General features: G+C 47.5%; 1 protein-coding gene and 1 long non-coding RNA gene across 2 annotated transcripts; both read right to left on the bottom strand.

Moving 5' to 3' along the window:
• On the bottom strand, positions 1 to 1,586 carry LOC110124263 (uncharacterized). The gene is made up of 2 exons (XR_011482109.1): positions 686 to 1,586; positions 1 to 263 (listed from the first exon to the last, which is right to left on the bottom strand). It is a non-coding gene; the product is annotated as an uncharacterized lncRNA (long non-coding RNA).
• A 4,523-nt stretch (positions 1,587 to 6,109) lies between these two features.
• On the bottom strand, positions 6,110 to 19,078 carry LOC110141449 (cytochrome P450 2B4-like). The gene is made up of 9 exons (XM_070450823.1): positions 18,862 to 19,078; positions 13,332 to 13,494; positions 13,036 to 13,185; positions 11,581 to 11,741; positions 9,969 to 10,145; positions 9,350 to 9,491; positions 7,301 to 7,488; positions 6,986 to 7,127; positions 6,110 to 6,569 (listed from the first exon to the last, which is right to left on the bottom strand). The coding sequence occupies exons 1-9, from the start codon at positions 19,030 to 19,032 to the stop codon at positions 6,379 to 6,381; spliced, it is 1,485 nt and encodes a 494-aa protein (XP_070306924.1). The 5' UTR covers positions 19,033 to 19,078; the 3' UTR covers positions 6,110 to 6,378.
• Positions 19,079 to 22,010: the final 2,932 nt, after the last annotated feature.

Here is a 22,010-nt window from a genome sequence, read left to right as displayed (position 1 = left end):
TCACACCCAAAAATATTAGTTCAATGTCAATACAGTTTCCATCACTCCGTTTCCCACCCCCAACGCCCATCCGGGGCAGGTCTTGCCTTGTCCATGCGAAGCAGGAAGGAATCAATGAAGTCCTTAGGGCCACTGGGATCCAGCATCTTCTGGTGCCTCTCCATGTTCTCAGTGATAAAATCTTTCACTTCTTGAATCATGCTGTACAAGCGGGTGTGTGTGCCAGGAAAGTGTTTCAAGATGCCCGGGAAGATTTCAAACACCTACAGGGCAGCAGAAAAGGCACAGAACCCATTGTATTCACTGGGCTGGTTCTGTGAGTGTTGATGTTCTGAGCTACACACGTAGCAACAACCAAAGGCTATTATTTACCCTGCAGACTTTGAGGGTGTGCCTCCCACCTGAACACACACACACACACACACACACACACACACACACAGTGCTGCATGGACCTCTGCATCCAGCCCCAGTCACTGCCTCATCTGCTGAGGTTTCTTCTCTCGAAGCCCATCCTGTCCAAGGCCTGATTCTGACGCTGAAACTGACGGATGACTTCACCTGGGCGGGGTCAGGGCTTCTCTCAATGCCTTCTGCCTTTGGTAATTAGGACAGAAAGCATCTGACCTCTTCCCAGGGTCAACCCACCCTGATTCCTGGCCCACCACGGAATCTTTAGCCTCACCTTTGTATAGAAGGAGCTGATAATGACAGAGCCCTCATTCATTAAATGTAGGAGCTGTAATAATTGAGGATCCTGGTAAGTGCTTGCTGAAGACAATGGAGGAGATGTTGTTCACAGTGATGGAGTTAAAGAGGGAGTGGGGATCCAGGTAGGCCCCTGAGGAGGAGAGGTCTGTCATGGGGGTCCCCTGCATTGCCTTTCTAGGAGACTGACCTGACTGGTGCCAGCCTAGCTTGTTTGATGGTTTTCCTCCATTTTTCTTTGCTTTCATTGTTCCTGTCTCCCTTTTTCTCTTTAGGAATGTCCACATCTGTGTCTCTTATAGTTTTTCTTGCTCTCTGTCTTGGGCTGACTTTCTCTGGTCTTATCTTTGACTCTTTATTTCAGACTCACCCCTTCTTTGTTCTCTCTCCATCTCCCCATCTACCTTTATGACCTCTCTCCTTGACCTCACTGACATTCTGTGTTCCTTTGACTCTCTGTCTCTCTTTACCTTTATCTTTGTACGGTTCTTTCTTGCAGTTTCGACTCCTGGGTTCGTTTTGCCAGTGTCCTCAGTATCTCTGTCTTTTGTTTTCTCTCTGTCTCTGGTCTCTGGTGTTTCTGGCTGCTTTCTCTGCCTGTTTCTCTCTGTCTCTGGTCTCTGGTGTTTCTGGCTGCTTTCTCTGCCTGTTTCTCTCTGTCTCTGGTCTCTGGTGCTTCTGGCTGCTTTCTCTGCCTGTTTCTCTCTGTCTCTGCTAGTCTCACTTCATCTCTCTCTCTACCATTTTCTGTTTTTCTGTCTATGTTCCCTTCTCTCTATTCCTGAACCTGTCTCTGCATCTCTTTCTCTCCTCCCTGTCCCCATCTCATCCCCACCTCCACCCAGCCCACACTCACCTTGGGATTTCTGAAGCTCCTCCACCAGGCACTGAGGTTCCTCCTTGAGCCATTCCTCAATACTCCGCTTCCCCATCCCAAAGTCCTTCATGGTGGTCACAGAGAATTGCTGTAGAACCTTCTAAGACTTTCCACTGGCAAAATCCACACCTGATGGTGGGGCATGGAGGGAAGGTTTTGAAGGCACATAGGATGGTCCCTCCTCCCCTCCCTAATCCTCACCCTCGTCCCCCACTCACCTGTTCCCTGAAAGACAGGGTCAATGATGGTGACGTGCCCTCGGCCAGAGAATGCCTCAGCCTGATCCACCAGGGCCTCCCTCATCGCCTTGTACCCCCACAGGATGACAACAGGCCAAGACCCCAGATAGATGATAAAGACATCCCTGTATTTCTCCCACAGTTGTGGGGGCAGAGTCCAGGTCTCACTCTCTGACTCAAGAGAAGGATCGCCACCTCACCCCTGGATCACACCTCCCAGGTAGCCTACCCTGCAGGCTGCGGCCCCATCAGGGAAGAGCAGAGACTGGAACTCTGTGGTCTCCTCCAAGCCTCACATATATCACCTGACCCCAAGCAGCCTCCTCTCTTAGCTTTTCTAAGATTCCTCCCAGCTTTGCTTTTAAGAATTACAGAGATTCCCACATCCAAGCTATAGAATCTCTCCTCTCCAACCCACACAGGACCACAGCTCAAAGTCTCAAGTCTATCAGAATCTCTCTCTCCAAAGGAAACCCTCCTACGCTATTGGTGTAGCTGCTATGGTGCAGCCACTATAGAGAATAGAATGGATGTTCTTAAAAAATACTAAAAATAGAGTTTCCATGTGACCCAGCCATCCCTCTCCTATGCATATGTCTGGAGAAAACCATAATTCAAAAAGATACATGCACCCCAGTGTTTATTGCAGCACTATTTACAATAGCCATGACATGGAAGCAACCTAAATGTCCACCGATAGAGAAGTGGATAAAAAAGATATGGTACATATATACAATGGATAGTTACTCAGCCATAAAAGAGAATGAAGTGACGCCATTTGCACTGACACAGATGGACCTGGGATTGTCAAACTGAGTGAAGTAAGGTAGATAGAAAAGGCAAATATATGGTATCACATATATGTGGAATCTAAAAAAAATGGTACCAAAAAACCTATCTAGAAACAGTAATTGAGTCACAGATGTAGAAAACAAACTTATGGTTACCTAGAGGGAAAGTGGGGGAGGATAACTTGGGAGACTGGTTTGACATATACTCAGGATTATATGCAAAATAGGTAACTGATAAGAACTTACTGTGTAACAGAGAATTCTACTCAGTTCTCTGCAATGACCGATATGGGAATGGAGTCTAAAAGAGAGTGGATATACATATATGTGTGTGTGTGTGGCTGATTCACTGTGCTGTGCACCAGAAACCAACATGCCATTAGAAGTCAGCTATACTCCAATATAAAGTGAATTAGAGAAATAATGCAGGGCGTCCCTATGGTACAGTGGATAAGAATCCTCCTGTCCCCCTGTCCAGGGGACACAGGTTTGATCCCTGGCCCGGGAGGATTCCACATGCTGCTGAGCAGCTAAGTCCATGTACCACAACTGCTGAAGTCCGTGTGCCTAGAGCCTGTTCTCCTCAACAAGAGGAGCCACCACATTGCGAAGCCCACACACCTCAACTAGAGAGTAGCCCCTGCTCTCTGAAACTAAAGAAAGCCCACAAGCAGCCTCAAAGACTCAGCTCGACCAAAAATTAAGAAGCCCTTAAGAAGCAACTCTTTCACTGCACCTTCCAAAGTACTAATGATCATTATCCACCCTTACTTGGAAAACTCCTTTTTGAAAACCCATTTGGCACTTGTTATTAAACTGTACTGGGAGCTGTGTTTAAAGTCTTTTTTTTTTTAAAAAAAGGAAAGATTCTTGCACCCTAATGTTGATTGCAGCACTATTCACAATAGGGAAGAAACAGAAGCCACGTACATGTCCATTGACAGAGGCTTGAGTAAGAAGATATGGTGTATGTATACAATGAAATATTACTTAGCCATAAAAAAGAACAAAGTAATGCCACTTGCAGCAACATGGATGGACCTAGATTATCAAAGGAAGTGAAGCAAGAAAGAAAACAAGTATCTTATGATGTTGTTAATATGTGGAATACAATTTTTTAAAATGATACAGATGAACTTATTTCCAAAACAGAAACAGAGTCACAGATGTAAAAAACAAATTTATGGTTACTGAAGAGAAAACATGAGGCAGGACAGGATAAATTAGGAGTTTGGGATTAACATACACACCCATCTATATATTAATATAAAAGAGATAATCAACAAGGACCTCTACACAGCAGGGAACTCTACTCAATATTATGTAACAACCTATATGGGCAAAGGATTTGAAAAGAATGAATATATGTGTATGTTTAACTGAATCACTTCTCTGTACATCTGAAACTAACACAAGAGTATAAATCAACTATACTCCAATAAACTATTTTAATTAAAAAAAAAGGTACTTCTCTCTTCACTCAACCCATCTTCCACTCCTTCTCATAGGAATTCTGGCAACTTCTCTATCGCATATCTAGGGCCAGATCATGGCTGGAAGAAGACAGTTCCCAAGGGAGTCTGGGAAATCCCATCCAAAGTTGACCCACCTCCCCCAGCTCCCTTGCTAACTGGGAGCTGTTTCCCTTTCACCCACCTCTTGCTTTCCACCCCCTGGTGCCCTTTCCATCTCACCACCTGCAATGACTTGAGTAAATCCTTGGGGTTCATTTGCAAACATTTCCCAGGAAGGGCAGAGGCCAGGGTTCAGGGGGCAGGTGGCCCCGGGAGGCAGGGCAGCCCCAGAGGATCAGGAGGCCAGTGAAAAGAATGAGGAGCAGGATGGCAGAGAGAGCCATGGTCCATGCCTGCCTTCCTCCTGACGTTCCTCTAAAAATGTAGGTGTCTCTGTTCTTTGTTATTTTGCCCGATGGTTGTGGAGGTTGTGCCAGGATCCTGCCCTGGCAGAGCTCCTGTTAACTCTACAGAGACAAGAGAGAGCCCAAAGTTTGCAGGGGTTACAGAGGCCACGAAGTTTTATCATCTCAGCAGATCCCAAGCCAGCTCCCCACGGGTCCCTGATGGGCTAGAGTTGTCTTGGTGGGCGATGCCACTGAACAGAGAGCACATCCCCCCAGGAAGAGGGATGGTGTCAGATGAAGGAAATTGTGGAGGCTGCACTTAGGGTGGTGGCCCTGCAAGGGTGGCTCTCAGACATTTTATCAGTGAGTGGCATCGCAACTAAGAGATTAAGATTAGCAGGCCAGCAGAAGTGGGCGTCCTGTGCCCACTGGGTTTGTCTGCACATCTGTGGAGAGTGAGGTGTAGAGGAGGAGGCGGGGTCTGATGGAAGACCTAATTCCATGTGGTCTGGGTTTAGGGGTTTATTGCTTTGTTCATTCATCCATCAGCAAATATTTTAGATACCTGTCACCTACCACACACTGCCTCAGGTGCTGATGGTAGAGTATTAAACAAGACAATAGGTTTTCCCTCAAGGAACAGGCATTGAGATGAAGCAGTTCTCGTCTTCTGGAATGATCTCCAGTGACCTGACAATCAATGAGTCATTTGTAAGCTGGCAGGGATCACCACTGGACCCAGGGATGTCAGGTTTCTGATGTTTATTTGCCACTCGGGGCATTGGAGGGGGGATGTCAGGGAATCCAAGACCCCTGTATAGAGCCACACAACTCAGGGGCCATGGGCTGAGGTCCTTCATGGGAGGAGGGAGGCAGGAGAAGCAGGAAGATAAATAAGGAGGACCACTCTGTGTAACCCACAGTCTACAACATGGATGTACCTTAAAAGCATCACACTACGTGAAAGAATCCAGACATGAAAGAACACACATTGTATGATCCGTTTATATGAAATGTGCAGAATAGCAAATCCATGGAGACAGCAAGCATTTGATTTTGCCAGGGGCTGAGCACAAGGGAAAATGGGGAATGTCTAATAAGGGTACCAGGTTTTCTTCTGGGTGATGAAAATGTTTGAAACTAGATAGTGCTGGTGATGGCCAGGATTGTGAATGAACTAAGTGCCATCTCGTTATACACTTGAGACTGGTTAGTTACAAGATATGAACTTCATCTTCACTTTAAAGTCTATCTTGGGGACAGAAAGGAGCTGTGTGAAGAGTTTGGGTTCAAGAGCCAGGGATCCAGAGTGTGAATCTTGCTTCTCCACTCACTAGCCAGGTCACCTCAGACCATGCTGGCCATTGCATGGCCTCTGTTTACTCATCTGTACAATGGGCATGATCATTGTACTCACTGCATAGGGCTACTGGAAGGACTCAAGTGAGCTCATGGATGCACAGATCATGGAAACCAAGGTGTGGAGAAAGGGAGGCTGTGGTTATTCTCGAGAAGGGAATAGTCACTTGGGTAAGCTCTGGCCCCAAAGGCAGAAATGCTGAGAGATACTGAGGCAAGCTTTCATTCTTTGCTTCATTTATTTAGCCAAAGATATATATATACATATTATATATACATATTTATGTATATATGTATACATCACTTGTGGAATTCTATTAATAGGTGAAAGGAAACACCTCCTTGAGTTTAGAAGAGCTGCAGAAGGACGGAAGGAGGTGAGATGCAGAAGGGACTTTCCCAAGGAGGTGGCATCCATGGAGGGAAGGGATGCTGGCTCACAGCACACCCTGATCAGAGGCAGGAAGACAGGGAGAGAGTTCAGAGGCCAGTCTCTGCAGAGGTGGGGACACACGTGACCCTGGTATCCTTGATCATCTTCCCTCAGCCTCTTTGACGGGGCAGGAACTGGATCTGGTAGTTCGGGGGCACTTTGCCCACCCCACTCTCCCGGGGAGTAAGGTCAATGTCCTCAGGGGCCACGGGGGTGGCCACGGAGAAGTTCTGGAGGATGGTGGTGAAGAAGAGGAATAATTCGGTGCGGGCGATGCCTTCACCAAGACAGATACGCTTCCCTGTGGGGACAGAACAGAGGTTCACAATGTGGACACAGGGCACAGAATCGCGGATCACAGTGTGCATTGGGAGCAGATGCACACACTTTGCCTTATCACAACCCAAAGAAAAACTGTGTCTCTTTGGGACTTGTCTGGTGCGTTATCTTCAACCTCTGATGAAATGTTTGGCTCATAATGGTGCTCAACAGATTTGATACCTGTGTGTAGAGAGGTATACTTGTTGCCCTTACAGACTTGTGCCTTTGGGATATGATCTTGGTTCTCAAGCCCCCTCTAGGGTTGGTGTGAAGATGAGATCAGTTAATACAGGTAAAGCAACTGGCATAGATAAACTGCTCAATGACCAAAGACATCTCTTTGACTGTCCTCAAGAGGTCATGGCACCTGCACTCTGGAATGCAGGCCCAGCTTACCTATGGAGAAGGGCATAAAAGCGTCATTTTTCTTCACCGCCCCACTGGCATCCAGAAAGTGGTTAGGGTTGAAGTCATCTGGTGTCTCAAAGTAATGCGAGTCGTGGAGAGCAGAGCTCAGGATGGGATAGACTTCTGTGCCCTGAGGGAGAGTCACAAGATTGAAAGATATCTCCATTTCCTCCCCCAACCCACCCCTACACATCATGAGCCAAGGCTGAGTGATAAAACCAAAAAGACGTCAAGGTTGGGAGATGAAAGAGAACCCAGGAGAACCACAGGAGGGAGATATGGCAGCCCAGTGAGGTGCTGTACCTTGGGGAGGATGTACCCTCGGAAATGAGTGTCTTTAGTGACCATGTGGGGCAGGCCAATGGGGATGAGGTCCGAAAATCTCTGAATCTCATGGATGACTGCGTCCGTGTATGGCATTTGGGCTCTGTCATCCAGGGCTGGAGGGCGATATGAGCCAATCACCTGGTCAATCTCCTTGTGGATTTTCTCTGCACAGAAGCGTGGGACCAGTGAACCTCATTTTTAGAGACATTTCACCAGGAACACTGCTTTCTATGTTGGAACACAGTTCAATGTTCTATGAACTTTGGTCCATTCATTTCCAGGCCAATAAGCCCGGAAAACCCATAGGAAATGGTTAGATCACTGACACTCCTCTGAGTAACCAGCTTGGAGTGGGAGGAGAAATGGGAAAACTATAAGAATTTTCACTCTTTAATATCTAATGAACATTATGGATTCTCTCCCAACATACACAAGCAAACACACACACACACACGTGAACCCCAGTTTTGCTCAGATTTTCAGACTAAGAGCTCAAGGCTATGAACCTATCAAAGTTCCTCCTCTAAGATGAGTAGAAAATGAACTAATATTTATTGTGTGTATATTATACCTGAGGCATTGTGCTAGGTCCTCAGGAATATAAGAGTAAAACACATCGGTGGATTAACCCATGAACAACTGGATAAATAAATGAGCACATCAATCATTTGATCAATTAGTAGATCAATTCATGAGTGGCTGCTGCTGCTGTTGCTGCTAAGTCACTTCAGTCGTGTCTGACTCTGTGCGACCCCATAGACGACAGCCCACCAGGCTCCTCTGTCCCTGGGATTCTCTAAGCAAGAATACTGGAGTGGCTTGCCAATTCCTTCTCCAATGTATGCATGCATGCTAAGTCGCTTCAGTTGTGTCTGACTCTGTGCGACCCTATGCACAGTAGCCCACCAGGCTCCTCTGTCCACAGGATTCTCCAGGCAAGAATACTGCAGTGGGTTGCCATTTCCTTCTCCAATTCATGAGTGGAAAGACTGGTAAATGGAAGAATGCTAATGAATGGATGTATTCTTAACTTATCGAAGACTAATTTATTACTAAATGATCCATAGACAAAAAAATAAATGAACTTGATGAACCAATAACTCATATGAATGGTTGGATGGCTAAACTTATGGAAGAACATGTGAATGAATACATTTAAAGGAACAGGTAAACAGAAGAATCAGTGGGTGGTTGGATGGATTGCATGATAGATATATAAATCAAGGGTGAATAAATGAGTGCATAAAAAAATAAATAAATGAAAAGATAGATGGATGAAGGATGAAGTGAAAAACAAGCAATGGAAGGATTAGGGTATGTAACCTAGTTTTAGAAAAACAGGTGGATGCATGAATAAATAAAGGAACAGATGAATCAGTGACAAACACTTCATTCAATGAATCACTGTTTCAAATGATGAATAGATGAATCAGTTAGTCCAAATAAAGCATGCATGTATATATCCTAGATGAATCACAGATGAAAGAATCTGAGTGCACAGGTTGATTGATGAGTTGAAAGGACAGATGGGTAAACGAGTGGGTCGATCTTTAAGTGATAGAAGAAACAGTGGGAAAACAGATTGACAGATTTTGTGTTTTTTGGCCACGCTGCGCTACTTGCCATATCTTAGTTTCCTAACCAGGGATTGAACCCAGGGCCATGGTAGTGAAAGTACTAGGTCCTAAGCACTGGACCTCCAGGGAACTCCCCAGATTGACAGATTCTTCATTCATCCATCCACCAACAGGGCTGGTTTAGTTGGGTAGATCATTCAAAACCTGCACTGCTCAGGGGACTTCCCTGGTGGTCCAGGGGTTAAGGCTGCTCACTGCCACAGCATGGGGTGCAAATTCCATGCCTGGTCAGGGGCCAAGCAAAAAAGAAAAACAAAAACAACCTACAGGCTCTCCTGGTATAAGAGGGGAAAGCTGCCTCTCTCTTTCACCAAAGACCTCTAGCCCCTTTTCTGGACCTGCAGAGGGGTCAGAAGCCCCTCGCAGTGTCCGTCCCCGGCCTGCCCACCTGCGATGTGCGGGTACTTGAGCATCAGCAGGAACCCGTAACGGAGCGTGGTGCTGGTTGTCTCCGTGCCAGCAAAGAAGAGCGACAGAACAGAGATGATGAGGTTCTGATGATCAAAGTGGCTTTGGGGGTCGGACTTATCCTGAATCCAGACGGGTGGGGTTCACATCAGGGGAGGGTGGGGGCCCTGCTGCCCACACCTCTTCTCTCCGGGTGCCTCCACCTGTTTCTGGGTCTTACACCTTCTGGCCATTTCCCCTTTCCTCTATGCCATGTGTGTCCCACCGTCTCTCTATCTCGGTCTCAATCTCCCTTCACTCTGTCTTGCTGTGTTTCAATCATCTTCCATCTCTTTGGTGTGTTTGTCCCCCTTCCTCTCCCAGTCTCTCTGCCTCTGTGACTCTTTTCACCAGCTGCTGCATTTTTCCCCTTGTCCTGTATTTCCTGGACCTCTGTCTCCTCCCCAGCAACTCCCCCATCTTTCCTCTCTCCCTCTACTCCCTTCCAAATCTCCCCTCCCCTCTCCCTTCCCCCCACTGCTCTACTCCTTTCCCCACCCTTTTCACCCTTTGTCTTTTCTTCTCCTCCCTTCCACCCCATTGCCTCTCCCAAATCCTACTTTTTCCATGCGGAGCAGGTAGCAGTCAATGAAATCCCGGGGGGCATTGGGGTCAAGGGTCTCACGGTGCTTCTCCACGCTGCGGCCAATGAAGACATTGATTTCCTGCAGGTTTTTGTAGATTTGCCTGTGTGAGCCAGGAAAGTACTTCAGGAAGCTGGGGTAGAGTTCGAACAGCTGCAGGAGAGAAGGGACTGTGAGGCCCTTGCAGGGTTCAGCTAGCGGGTCACAGGGAGGGACAGCCCTTCTGCCCAGTACCCTCACAAGCGACCTCTGTTTTCCTGTCTCTCTCTCCATCTCTCTCTGCCTCTCTGGGGTGTTGGTCTCCCTGTCTCTGTCTCTCTCTCCATCTCTCTGTCTCTGTCTCCCTCCGGCTCTCACTCTGTATCTGAGCCCCTCACTCACTGCTTCTGTGTCTCCCTTGTGTAAGAGATCACATTTTTTTCTTTCTGCATCTTTCCCCCTCTCCTTCTGTCTTCTTGTTAGTCTCTGGCCCACCCATCTCTCTCTCCTTTCCACCTCTCCTCATCTCCATGGGTCTCCTGTGATCTACCCTCTGCCCTGCCCCTGCCTACCCCAGCCAGTTTATCTCTTCTACTCAAACCTCTCTCTGCCTCTTTCCACCTCTTGCATCATCCTTGCTGTGTCCGGCGTTGATAACACGATGCTTACACAAAATGAAGCTGCTGACTCTCTGGGAGCATAGGTCTATTGCTTTGCCTAATGAGAAATGTAACATTTAACTTGTTGCCAACAATTGCAAAAAATGCAGGATAGTATCAACTATGATGTGGAATTCCTCCTTCACCTGTCCTTCAAGAGATAACATGGTTAACTGTTTGGCAGAACTCCTTCCAGACTTTTCCCCTCTCTGTGGTTCTCTGTGAGAGAAGAAAATTGAAACCCCGTGTTGGACTTGTGCAAATACTCATCTGAACCTCCCTCCAGATTTTCCAGGCCTGACTCTCCACTAGGAGGTCATGGGAATTTGGATTTGCCATATTCATTCCTGTGTCTCTGATCTGCACTCTCGGTTGAGAACAACAGCCAGGCAGACTTTTCTGAAGTTTCACTTTTTAACTGAACATACAATAGGGGTGGGGCTTCCCTGGTGGCTCAGAAGGTAAAGAATGTGTCTGCAATGCCAGGGTCAGGAAGATGCCCTGGAGGAGGAAATGGCAACCCCCTCCAGCATTCGTGCCTGGAGAGCTGCATGGACAGAGGAGGAGCCTGGCAGGCTACAATCCCTCGATCACAAAGAGTCAGACACAACTGAGGGACCAACACTTTCACTTTTTGCAATAGGGGTATTTCTAGGTTAATTGAGAAAGACACACTTTATCTTTTTGTTTTAAGAGAGGAGCAGGTTCATGTGTGTGTCTTTGATTCCTCTTTCTGTTTCTCCCTCCTCCATCACTCCCCTTTCTTTCTCTTACTCTCTCAGTCCTTGTCTCACCACCTCTCGCTTCCCCCAGGCCTCTGTGTCCCTGTCTCTCTCTCTCTCTCTGTTGTCTTTGCCCCTCTTCGGGCTGGAAGCTGCATTTCTGGTTCCCAAAAGCAAATCACCCCTCTCCCCTGCCTGGATGTCCACCCGAGGTCTGCCCTCCTGGACCTGGCTGGACAGGGAGCTGACGAGCACGAAAGATTGGAAGAACAAGTCCAGCAGCCTCAGGAACTCAGGATCTCTGTAGTCAAATCGTTTTCCGAAGACAATGGAGCAGATGATGTTGGCGGTGATGGAGTGGAAGTAGAAGACGGGATCCTGGAGGGCTCCTAGACGGAAAGGGGTGGGTCGCAGGACACAGACTCAAGGGCCAGGGGAGCTGTCTCTCTGTGACTCTCCTCTATCACTCAGTCACAATTAAAAAACCAAAAACAGCCTCATCACAGCCAACACTCGCTAGCCTAGAAGTTGTGCCAGAACCTATTCTAAGCATTTCACATATTATTTTATTAAATTCTCATCTCAGTCCTTTGAAGAAGGTACAGAGCACGTGTTCAATCAATTGCAGGTGCCATTGACAAAGTTCTGTTCTCCTGGTCCTTAACTGTCTGCCCTTTCCCCACCCCCACCCCCATCTTTTTCAACCACCCCTAGAGTTCTCTGGTCCTCTGAGAACTGTTCTGCCCTTGATTGTTGGTGTCTGGATGTGCCAAGCTCGCCCCAGGTGGAGGGAGGGAGGGCTGTGCGCCCAGGAGTGTAGGTCAGTGCGATCTCTCCCTGGGTCTCTCCTGTCCACTGTCTCTTTTTCCCTTGCACACCCTTTCCTGAGCCTCTGTCTCTCTTCCAATCTTCGGACCTCAGTTTCTCCCTGCCATTGTTCCTTCCTGTCTCTCTGAGTTCTCCTTTTTTCCTCGATCCCTCCATCTCTGTCTCTTTCTTCCTCTCTGTGTCTCCATCTGAATCACTCTCTCTCCTCTTGTCTTATTCTGAGTCCTTCCATCCTTATACCTCCAGAGCTGCCCGTGGCTCTGCCTCTTCCTCCCAGACTCTCCATTGATGTCTCAAAATCTCTTAAGAAAGCATCTTGTCATCTCTATGTCTCAGACAGGACGTTTCTGAGGAATCCTAAAGCGCCCAGAAGTGCCCACCTGACTTTCTAAGAACAGAAAACACCAACTGCTCCCGTGCTCAATGCCAGTTGTTCACCCAAAGAAAGGAAAACACAGTATGCCCTTTTTTTTGAAATGTCTGTTTTCTCTTTTTTTCTCTTTACCTTCTTTTTATTGAAGTCACATTTTGGCCCTTGACAGATACAATCAAACCACAAACGGGTTCCCTTGAACATAGGCAACTAACGTGCTATTTACTGCCTGAGTCGTCTTTGCGTTCCTCTTGACACTACAGGCCTGTATCTCTCCTGCCCCCTGCATTTCTCACCTACCCACCTCTGCCTGTCTCTTTGCCAGTCTCTCAGTCCCTGTTTGTCTGCTGGCCTCCCAAGCTCTGTCTCCTCTCTGTCTCTCCATCTCTCTCTCTGCCCACCTAAACCCTCTCTCTTTGGGCTACTGTGATCACACTGCTTCCCCGTGTTCCTCTCCTGCCCAACCCCGCCCCAGGGCTCACCCTGGGTTTTCCGCAGCTCCTCCACCAGACACTGAGCCTCCTCCTGAATCCGCTCCTCCACGCTCCGCTTTCCCATCCCGAAGTCCCTCATGGTGGCCAGAGAGAATCGCCGAAGGGCCTTCCAACGTTCCCCGTTGGCAAAGATAACACCTACGGTTTAGGAGAGGCTTGGGTGACAGAGGAATTTTCAAGGAGACTGCAGGTCCCACTCCACCCTTATCTTCCCTTCCCAGACTCACCCTCCCCCATCCCCATCCTCATCCCCTGTCCCCTCCCAGTCTGCCTGAGGCCCTTACCGTATCCCTGGAAAACTGGGTCAACAACGGCGATCTTCGCTCGGCCAGAGAAGGCCTCAGCCTGGTCCACCAGGGCCTCCCGAATGGCCTCTGTCCCACATATGATGACCACTGGCCTCGGCCCCAGGTACACCGTGAAGACATCCCCATATTTCTGTTGGAACTGCCAAGCACACCCACAGCCAGGGCTGCTATTAGTCAGCATGCACCGCTGTCGCCATCTCCATTTTTAAACCAGGAAAACACTTGTGTGTGTGTGTCAGTCACTCAGTTGTGTCTGACTCTTTGTGACCCCATAGACTGTAGCCCGCCAGACTTCTCCTTCCATGGAAGTCTCCAGGCAAGAATACTCGAGTGGGTGTCCATGCCCTTCTCCAGGGGATCTTCCCAAACCAGGGATCGAACCTGGGTCTCCTGGATTGCAAGCAAACTCTTTACCATCCAAGTCAGCAGGGAAGCCCTAAAACACTTACATACAGATTGGTAACTAAACACTTACAAAAGATCGATAACTAGCCCCTGACCCAAGACCTTACACCCCAGTCTGCCTTTTTGCTTCCCAGAACCCAGCAACTAAAAGATTAACCCGTGACCCAGCCCAGTCCACACTTGTTGGCTTGGTTGGTGTCTTAAGCAGCGTGTGTGTGTGCTAAGTCACTTCAGTCGGGTCCAACTCTTTACGATCCTATGGACCATAGTCCGCTGGGCTCCTCTATCCATAGGATTCTCCAAGCAAGAATACTGGGGTAGGTTGCCATGCTCTCCTCCAGGGGATCTTTCTGGCCCAGGGATCAAACCAACGTCTCTGACATCTCCTGCATTGGCAGGTGGGTTCGTTATCACTAGCCCCACCTGGGAAGCTCCCTAAGAAGCACAGGTGGTTAAATATTCCTATTAATAATTTCACTTCAGCCCAGGTGATATTCGTTGAGTCTGGTGAGATCTCACTGGCATGTCATCTAAAAAATCATCCTTCTTGGAACTTCACTGGTGGTCCACTAGCTAAGACTCTGAGCTCCCAATGCAGGGGCCCATGTTCAATCCCTGCTCTGGGAACTGGATCCCACATGCCACAACTAAGCCTTTGCATGCCACACTGAAGAGCAGCTAAGACCTAGCACAGCAAAAATAAATAAATAAAATATTTTTTAAAAAATCATCCTTCTTGTGACCCACCTTCAACCCCCATCTGCCTCCTGGCAATTTCCACAGAGAACCACCCACTCACTTGGGAGGCATGAATCTAAAGTGATAGGCTTCTCGGGGTTATCATGACATTTGAAATATCATAACATCAAGTCTTGCCACTGGGGCAACAGCTCAAAAGCATTTACTGAAGTTGGAGGCATGTACACTAAATAACTCAGCCACTTCATTCCCAGAAATACACTCAACTAAAATGCATACATGTGCTCAGCAAAATAAAAAACAAGGAGATTCATAGATGCCTTATAATAAAATGCTCTGCAACTTAGGGAATAAACAAGTAGTGATGAGTTCATAATGTGGACTACTATGCAGCCATGAAAAAAACAAACCACTGCTACAACCAACAACAAGAATGAAACTCACAGATGTAATGTTGAGTGAAAGCAACTAGACCCAGAAGACTTCATATGTCATAATTCCATTTATATGAAATCCAGAAACAGATAACAGGAACTTGTGGTGTCAGAATAATAGGAAGGTGGTGACTGGAAGGGGGACTTCAGGAGGTTTCTGGGCATGAGCCAAGTTGTTACGTATCTGCATGTCAACTCCATTAGTATGTTCTTCTGAGAAAATTCACTGAACTGAGCACTTAGGATTTGTGTACTTTACCCTAAAGGTTAAACTTCACTTACAAGTTGAGTTACAGAAGAGGAAAGACAAACACCATATGATATCATTTATATGTGGAATGTAAAGTATGACACAGCCAGGGAACAAAGATTCTGCATGCTGCACAATGTGGCCAAAGAAATAATAATAAGTAATAATTAATAATAATAAGTAAGGTAACACAGTGTAAAAAATTAATTTAAAAAGTGACACAAATGAAACATATATGATACAAATGAACATACCTAAGAAACAGAAACAGAATCGCAGACATAGAGAACAGACTGGTTGTTGTCACGGGAAGACTGGATGGAGTGGGAGGCTGGGCATAGCAGATGTAAGCTTTCAGACATGGAATGGATAGACAATGAAGTCCTATTGTATAGCACAGGGAACTACATTCAGTATCCTGAGATAAACCATAATGGAAAGGAAGCTTTTAAAAAGGAAAGCATATATATGTGCAACGGAATCACTTTGCTGCACAACAGAAATCAGCAAAACTTGGGAAATCGACGATACCGCAATTTCAAAAATTGATTGAAAAGTGGACTTAAAATTATTAAAAGGTTAAGTTTATTGAAAACTTTCTCACAGTGATGTCTGCAAACCCTCTTTGCTGGTCTCCTTACTTCCTTTCCTGTGCTACACACAATCCTTTCACTACACACCCCACCCTATCTTGAAACCAGAGCTACCTCATTAAAATGTAAATTAATTGATATCCCTAACCTGTTTCAAACCATCCAGCACTCCTACTACCCTGAGAGAGACACCTCAAGTTTCCCCATGGTGGACAGAGCCCTACATGGTGTTGACCCATCACCCCTCTGACATCTCCACCCACTCACACAGACCCTTCGATCACACAGATCCAGGCTCCCTGTGGTTCCCCAAACATGCTGAGCTTGCTCCTGCTTCTGAGGTCTGCCACTGACACCTGTCGCTCAGTGATATCTTCCACAGGCATCTTTCAGGGTGTCTGATCAGCAACAAGGCAAGATGGAGGCTTTCCTTCGCCACTCATTCTAAAGTAGCTTCAAGTAGCTCCTGTCACTTTTCTTAAAAAATTATTTATTTTTCATTAGAGGATAATGACTTTACAACATTAGGTTGGTTTCTGCCATATGTCAACATGAATCAGTCAGAGGTATACCTATGTCCCCTCCCTCTTTAACATCCCTCCCACCTCCTACCCCATCCCACTGTTCTAGGTTGTCACAGACCACTGGTTTCTGGCTCCCCCAACTCTTGAAAATATCACCTTGCTTTATTGTAATCATAGTTCTTACCAACCTAATGTTTCCTTGTCTGTTTGTGTGTCCTGTCTAATGTCACATCATCAATGCCTAGAATGTTTCCTAGCACACAGAGGTGCCCAGTAAGTTACCATTGAATGAATGAATAAATGAATGAATAGATCGAGTAACGTCCTTTTAATGAGCACTTACTGTATACCAAGCTCTGGGCACTATCTAGTCCTCACAAGTCTCTTATGAGGCAGGCATTCTTACCATCACAACCTCATCTTGCTGAAGAGAAGCTAAGATTCAATGAGTAAGAGTTGAATCTGGAACACAAACCCTCATCCATCTGACTCCAGAGTGATTTGGAAGTAAATCATGACACCTACTAACCTATGACCTCTCTTTCCCTCCCTCCCTCTATCTCTCTCAACCACTCTCTCTCTCTCTCCAAAGACACAATGAGAATGGAGGATCACGGGGAATTCCCTGATGGTCCAGTGGTTGGAATTCCAAGCTCCCACAGTAGGGGGCATGAGTTCAATCCCTGGTTGAGGAATTAAGATCCCACACGCCCCGTGACACAACAGGATAAAAAGAGGATCACGGACACACAAAGGATCCTTGCAAGAGCTATAGAAGAGATTTAGGGGGTCTGGAACTAGCAAAAATTTATGCAAAATGCATGTGAATATTTACGGAGTAGGGGATCCACCGTGCCTTAAACTCCCAAAGGTTTTAGTGATCTCCAAGTTGTCAGGACACCCAGGAGAAGGGGTTTCCATCCCTGGGTTGGGAAGATCCCCTGTTGTAGAACATGGCAACCCACACCAGGATTCTTGCCTGGAGAATCCCATGGACAGAGCAGCCTGCCAGGCTACAGTCCATGGGGTCACAAAGAGTCGGACACAACTGAGCGTGCATGTGATAACAATAAATAAAATAACAAATTATTAGGCAGCTTCCATCTATGAAGGAGAAGAAAAGGCCTCCATGCTGGACTCACACATCCCCTCTCTGAAGTCCCAGGGTGTAACTACGGACCAGTGCCTTCCCCGGGCTGACCTCACTCTCTATTTCTCTAAGGTGAGGGCGACTCCTCTTTTAGCCCACGAGCTGTTGTAACCACGACCTGATGAATTCGCTCCACAATACAGATAAATCCTAGCCACTTAATTCTGAGTGAAGAAACTAAGTCCAGTTATTTGCGCCAAACTCCATAGTGTTCACCCTTGTGATGGAAACTAAATAATACCCACTCGGGGCCTCCATATCTGTGACAAAACACTCTCCCTTAAAATCAAGGGTGGTCCAGTGGTTAAAAACCCACTTTCCTATGCAGGGGACATGGGTTCGATCCCTGGTCGGGGAACTAAGATCCCACATGCCACAGAGGAACTAAACCAGACTGCTGCAACTAGAGAGCTCTCGAGTCACAACTACTGAGCCTGCGCGCTCTAGAGCCATGCGCTACAAGTGAAGCTGGCACACCTCAACTGGAGGAAGTTCACACACCACAGCAAAGGACCAGCAGAGCTCAAAAGAACAAAAACACACAAAACAGATGAGAAGCCCGAGACGCAGGAGTGTGGTCACTGCAGGGTTGGGGGAGGGGACAGAGGCACTGGGGCTGCTGGGGGTTACTAAGCCTGACCTGCTGAGCAGTGGGCTCGTGGGTGCGGGTTACACGGTGCGTGTCCTCGGTTGCTCAGTCGTGTCTGACTCCTTGCAATCCCATGGACTGTAGCCCCCCAGGCTCCTCTGTCCATGGAACTTTCCAGGCAAGACTACTGGAGTCGGTTGCCATTTCCTACGCCAAGGGATATTCCCGACCAAGGATTCGCACCCACTGACAGGCAGATTCTTTACCACTGCACCACCTGGGAAGCCCATGGATTCCATTATTGATGCATAAATAGATCATCCATCATGAAATCATGCCTGGAGAGCCGTGATACAGGGCCTGGTAAACACTCCAGGATCAGCTACTCATTGCACGTTCATGTTAACGATTGGCAAGAACTTGGGACCTGGCCTTCTCTGCTCCCTCTCCCTCCTCCCCTTTGTCTGGCCCTGGCTGGGGCCAATCTTTCACAGCTTTTGTTGGCAGAGGAGAAACCTATTGACTGGTACCACCACCCTTTCTCTCTCTCTCCCTGTGGCAGGCAGGGACTCGGGAGAGGGGGACAGAGGAGCAGGGATTTCTATACCCCCGGCTCACACCCAGACACCACTTCAGGCCTGCCCACCCTCTCCAGGGACAGTGCCCGCACACTTCCAACTGAGCAAGGGACGCCCCTGACTGCCTGATCACCATCCACCACACTTCAGTTCCACATCCCTTCCTCGCCAAACTTCCCACAGCCCACCCCTGAGCCTGGAAGGATGCCTCACATTTCCTGATGAATGATCCCCAAGGACGGAGGCAAGGAGCCACCCTCAGACCCTGCACATCTGAGTCTCACCCTCAGGAAGGATTTGAGCAGGCCTTTTCTGTCCATCTGCAGAAGGTTCCCCAGGAAGGGCAGAGGACGGGGGCCAGGCGGGAGGCGGCCATGGGCCTTTGGGCGGCCTCTGGCCAGGAGGACCCAGAGTCCGGTGAGCAGAGCAAGGAGGAGGGGTACGGTGAGCTCCATGGCCGCAGTCCGATTGTCTCCCAACCTGCTGGGCTCTGGCTGAGCCTTTTATGCTCAGCCTGCCTCCACACCCAGTTATGTAACATCATCCATTCCCTGGCATCCTCTGAGAGTGTGAACTCAAAACAGAAGGAGCACATACTTCCTGCTCCCGGGGTCAGCTGACCTGCTCCCCTGATCCTCTACAGCCCCTCCCTAGATGCTGGCAGAGACACCCCGGTAGCCATAACAAGGTCCCCATGAGTCTGCTGACTTTTGTGACTATGGGGAGCACCCATTGTCTGCCAGGAGCCAACACATGAGATCCTACCCATGACAAGGTCATGAGGGAGAAAACCTGACAGGCAAGGTGGATCAGGTTTTCAGGGATTCAGAAAAGCTGCCCCCGGTGCTCACCTTAAAGATGAACTACTCCCTAATTTCTGTGACACAGTCAGAAGGCCTTCCCCGATCTCTTTCCAAATAAGAATCAATTTAGAACTTTAATCAATAAGTTTCCCAGGTGGTGGTATTTTATGAGATTATCCAGGGTGAAAGGAGTGTTTTAATTTAAACTCCTTTGCTGGTATTTTAGTTTGTTTGGCAAATGTGTCTATATCCTTGGTACTAATATGCATGACTGCTCATAATACCTCAATCATAAAACAGCATAAAGAACCCGATTATATAAAAGCCCTAATAGACATAGAGCCTTTTTGAGGGGTGAAGGAGTCCTATTAGAAAACATAAGAAAAATTATTCTAAAGGCGGTTATTGGGTTGATGTTTGCTTGCTGTGTTTTGCTTGCTGTGTTTTTGCTTTTAATGTGCTAAGGTTGTGTTATAGAAACCATTTTTATAGTTATAGATCTAGAAAAATAAGAGCTTAGCCCTAGTGTGATAACAATGAAACAGTTGTTAATTATTAGCCAGGAGGCTAGGCAGGGGCTGCCTCACCAAAGTCGCAGAGTCAGTGTGGGGTAAACTTCTTAGATAAACTCAACTGACAACTTCCGCAGAAGGATTTAATTTTTGTGTTAACAAGGTTATACTTCTACTCTGTACTGTTGCCCTATGAGACTTCTACGTTGCAATAAAGGTCACCATAGAAACAGAAAATAGGTTTACATTCACCTGCCTTGCATAAAATGTTAATAGGCCCCAAGGCCAAAAGATAATGTACAAGACCCTCATAAACAAATAAGTATGCAGAAAACACCCTGGTTTCAAAAGGAGAAACTGATGTAATGTTAAACTATCTTCCCCTCAGAAATGTACTAACTTAGGGTATAAAAGCTATGGTAAAAAATAAAGCATTGCCAGACTCTGCTGCACCCCCCATCTGGTCACTATCTCTCTCTCTCTCTCTTTCTCTCTCTCTCCCTCGCAGACTTGGCCCTATTAAGCTGGTCTCACGTGTCTTCTCTCGCTGATGCTGTTCATCCCGAGGGTACCCCCTGGATCCTGCTGGGGGTGGACCCCAGCAATTGTCTCCTTGCTTTAGCTGTATTCGTGGGTTTGTGTTTACATACCTTGGTGCATACCTGCTTGCGTTTGTGTGCTTGCACGATTCTTACACATGAAAGAGGCCTTGTATTTATGTGAACATGCCCATGTCTGTTTCTGCACATGAGTGTGAGTGTGCTTACACATGTGTCTCTGCACGTATGTGGATCTATGTATTTATGTGGTGCCTCACACGTGAAGGTGTGTTGTGTTTTCATGGTGGTGGTGGTGGGGTGGGTCTGTGTGTGAGTGTGTGTGTGTGTGTGTGTGTGTGCGCGCGCACGTGCATCAGACAGTCCCTGTCACTACAGAGCTTGCAGACACTCAGCCTTTCTCTCTCCAGCTCCCCCTCCTTCGCCCTCCCTTCTGTGAGAGCCACAGATGGGAGAGGCAGGAGAAACGAAACACCCGGGGTGAGAGACACAGCTCTGGGGTCTTCAGATCTCTGATGCCCTGAGTTTTCTCCCTGCCTCCTGCTCCATCTTCACAGCGGCAGGACTTTCCTCCATCCCCCGATGACAGTCCATATCTGTGTGTGTGTACCTCTCCTGCTGTCTCTCTCTGTCTCTGTGTCTGTCTCACTCCTTTAACTTGAGCTCCAGGAGCAGAGACTGAGTACAGTTTGATCAATGTCCACTCAGCTGGCCTGTCTCCAGCCTCCCCTGAGGCTTTGGCAGGCTCCATTTGTATTTACCAAATATGCTAATGATTCTGTCTGTGTCCACGTGTCGTGGCCTGGGTCTGGCTTTCCACCTCCCTCTGTCTCTCCTCTTTAGAAGGAGGGTGGCAGTCTCTTTCTTGCAATGTTACACAAACCTCTTGAGGACCCAAACCTCTGATCCCAGCAGTTGAGTCAGACTCCTCAACCCAGTGTCCCTTGATCTCTTGAAGAGGTGGGACCTGTACTTTCCTGACCTTGGAGAGAGGCCACCATGAACTTTCCTTAACCCAGGTCCTGGGTTCCGCTGGTGCTGTGTGAACTGGCACTGAACTTGGGTCCTTATTCCAGGCCCAGGAATCACCGGTGGGGAGACATGAAGTGCTTTACACAGAGGAAATCACCTACTCCTCACTCAGTTAATGGAGTGAATCACAGAGAGGTTAAGATCCTGCCCAAGGTCACACAGCCATCTAGAGGTAGCAGCAGGAGTCAAGCCCAGACACGAGGGGAGAGGCCTGGAATAGATTCTCTCCCATGGCTTTTAGAAGGAATCAACTCTGATGACTCCGTGATCCTTGTTACAGCAGACTTAGAAACTAGTATAGACTGGGATGACCCCAGATGGAAAGTCACATGATGTATCAGTTTCCTATGGCTGATATAAAAAACGATCACAAACTCAGTGCCCTCAAATAACACAAATGTATTATCTTACAGCTTATTTATTTATTCAGCTGTATCATCTTACAGCTTGTATATTTCTTTTTATTATCTTAAATATTTTCGGTTTCTAGATGCAGCATCTCTTGGCTCATGGCCCCTTCCTCAGTCTT

The sequence above is a fragment of the Odocoileus virginianus genome, chromosome 20, assembly GCF_023699985.2.
Source record: "Odocoileus virginianus isolate 20LAN1187 ecotype Illinois chromosome 20, Ovbor_1.2, whole genome shotgun sequence".
Classification (NCBI taxonomy): domain Eukaryota; kingdom Metazoa; phylum Chordata; class Mammalia; order Artiodactyla; family Cervidae; genus Odocoileus; species Odocoileus virginianus.
This window is presented reverse-complemented; position numbering and strand designations above follow the sequence as displayed.

Coding starts and splice junctions, on each gene's coding strand:
- LOC110141449 (XM_070450823.1), bottom strand. CDS start 19,032: ATGGAGCTCACCGTACCCCTCCTCCTTGCTCTGCTCACCGGACTCTGG. Junction 13,495..18,861: donor TGCTCAAATCCTTCCTGAGG/GTGAGACTCAGA, acceptor TGTGCTTGGCAG/TTCCAACAGAAATATGGGGA. Junction 13,186..13,331: donor CCCAGTTTTCCAGGGATACG/GTAAGGGCCTCA, acceptor CCTAAACCGTAG/GTGTTATCTTTGCCAACGGG.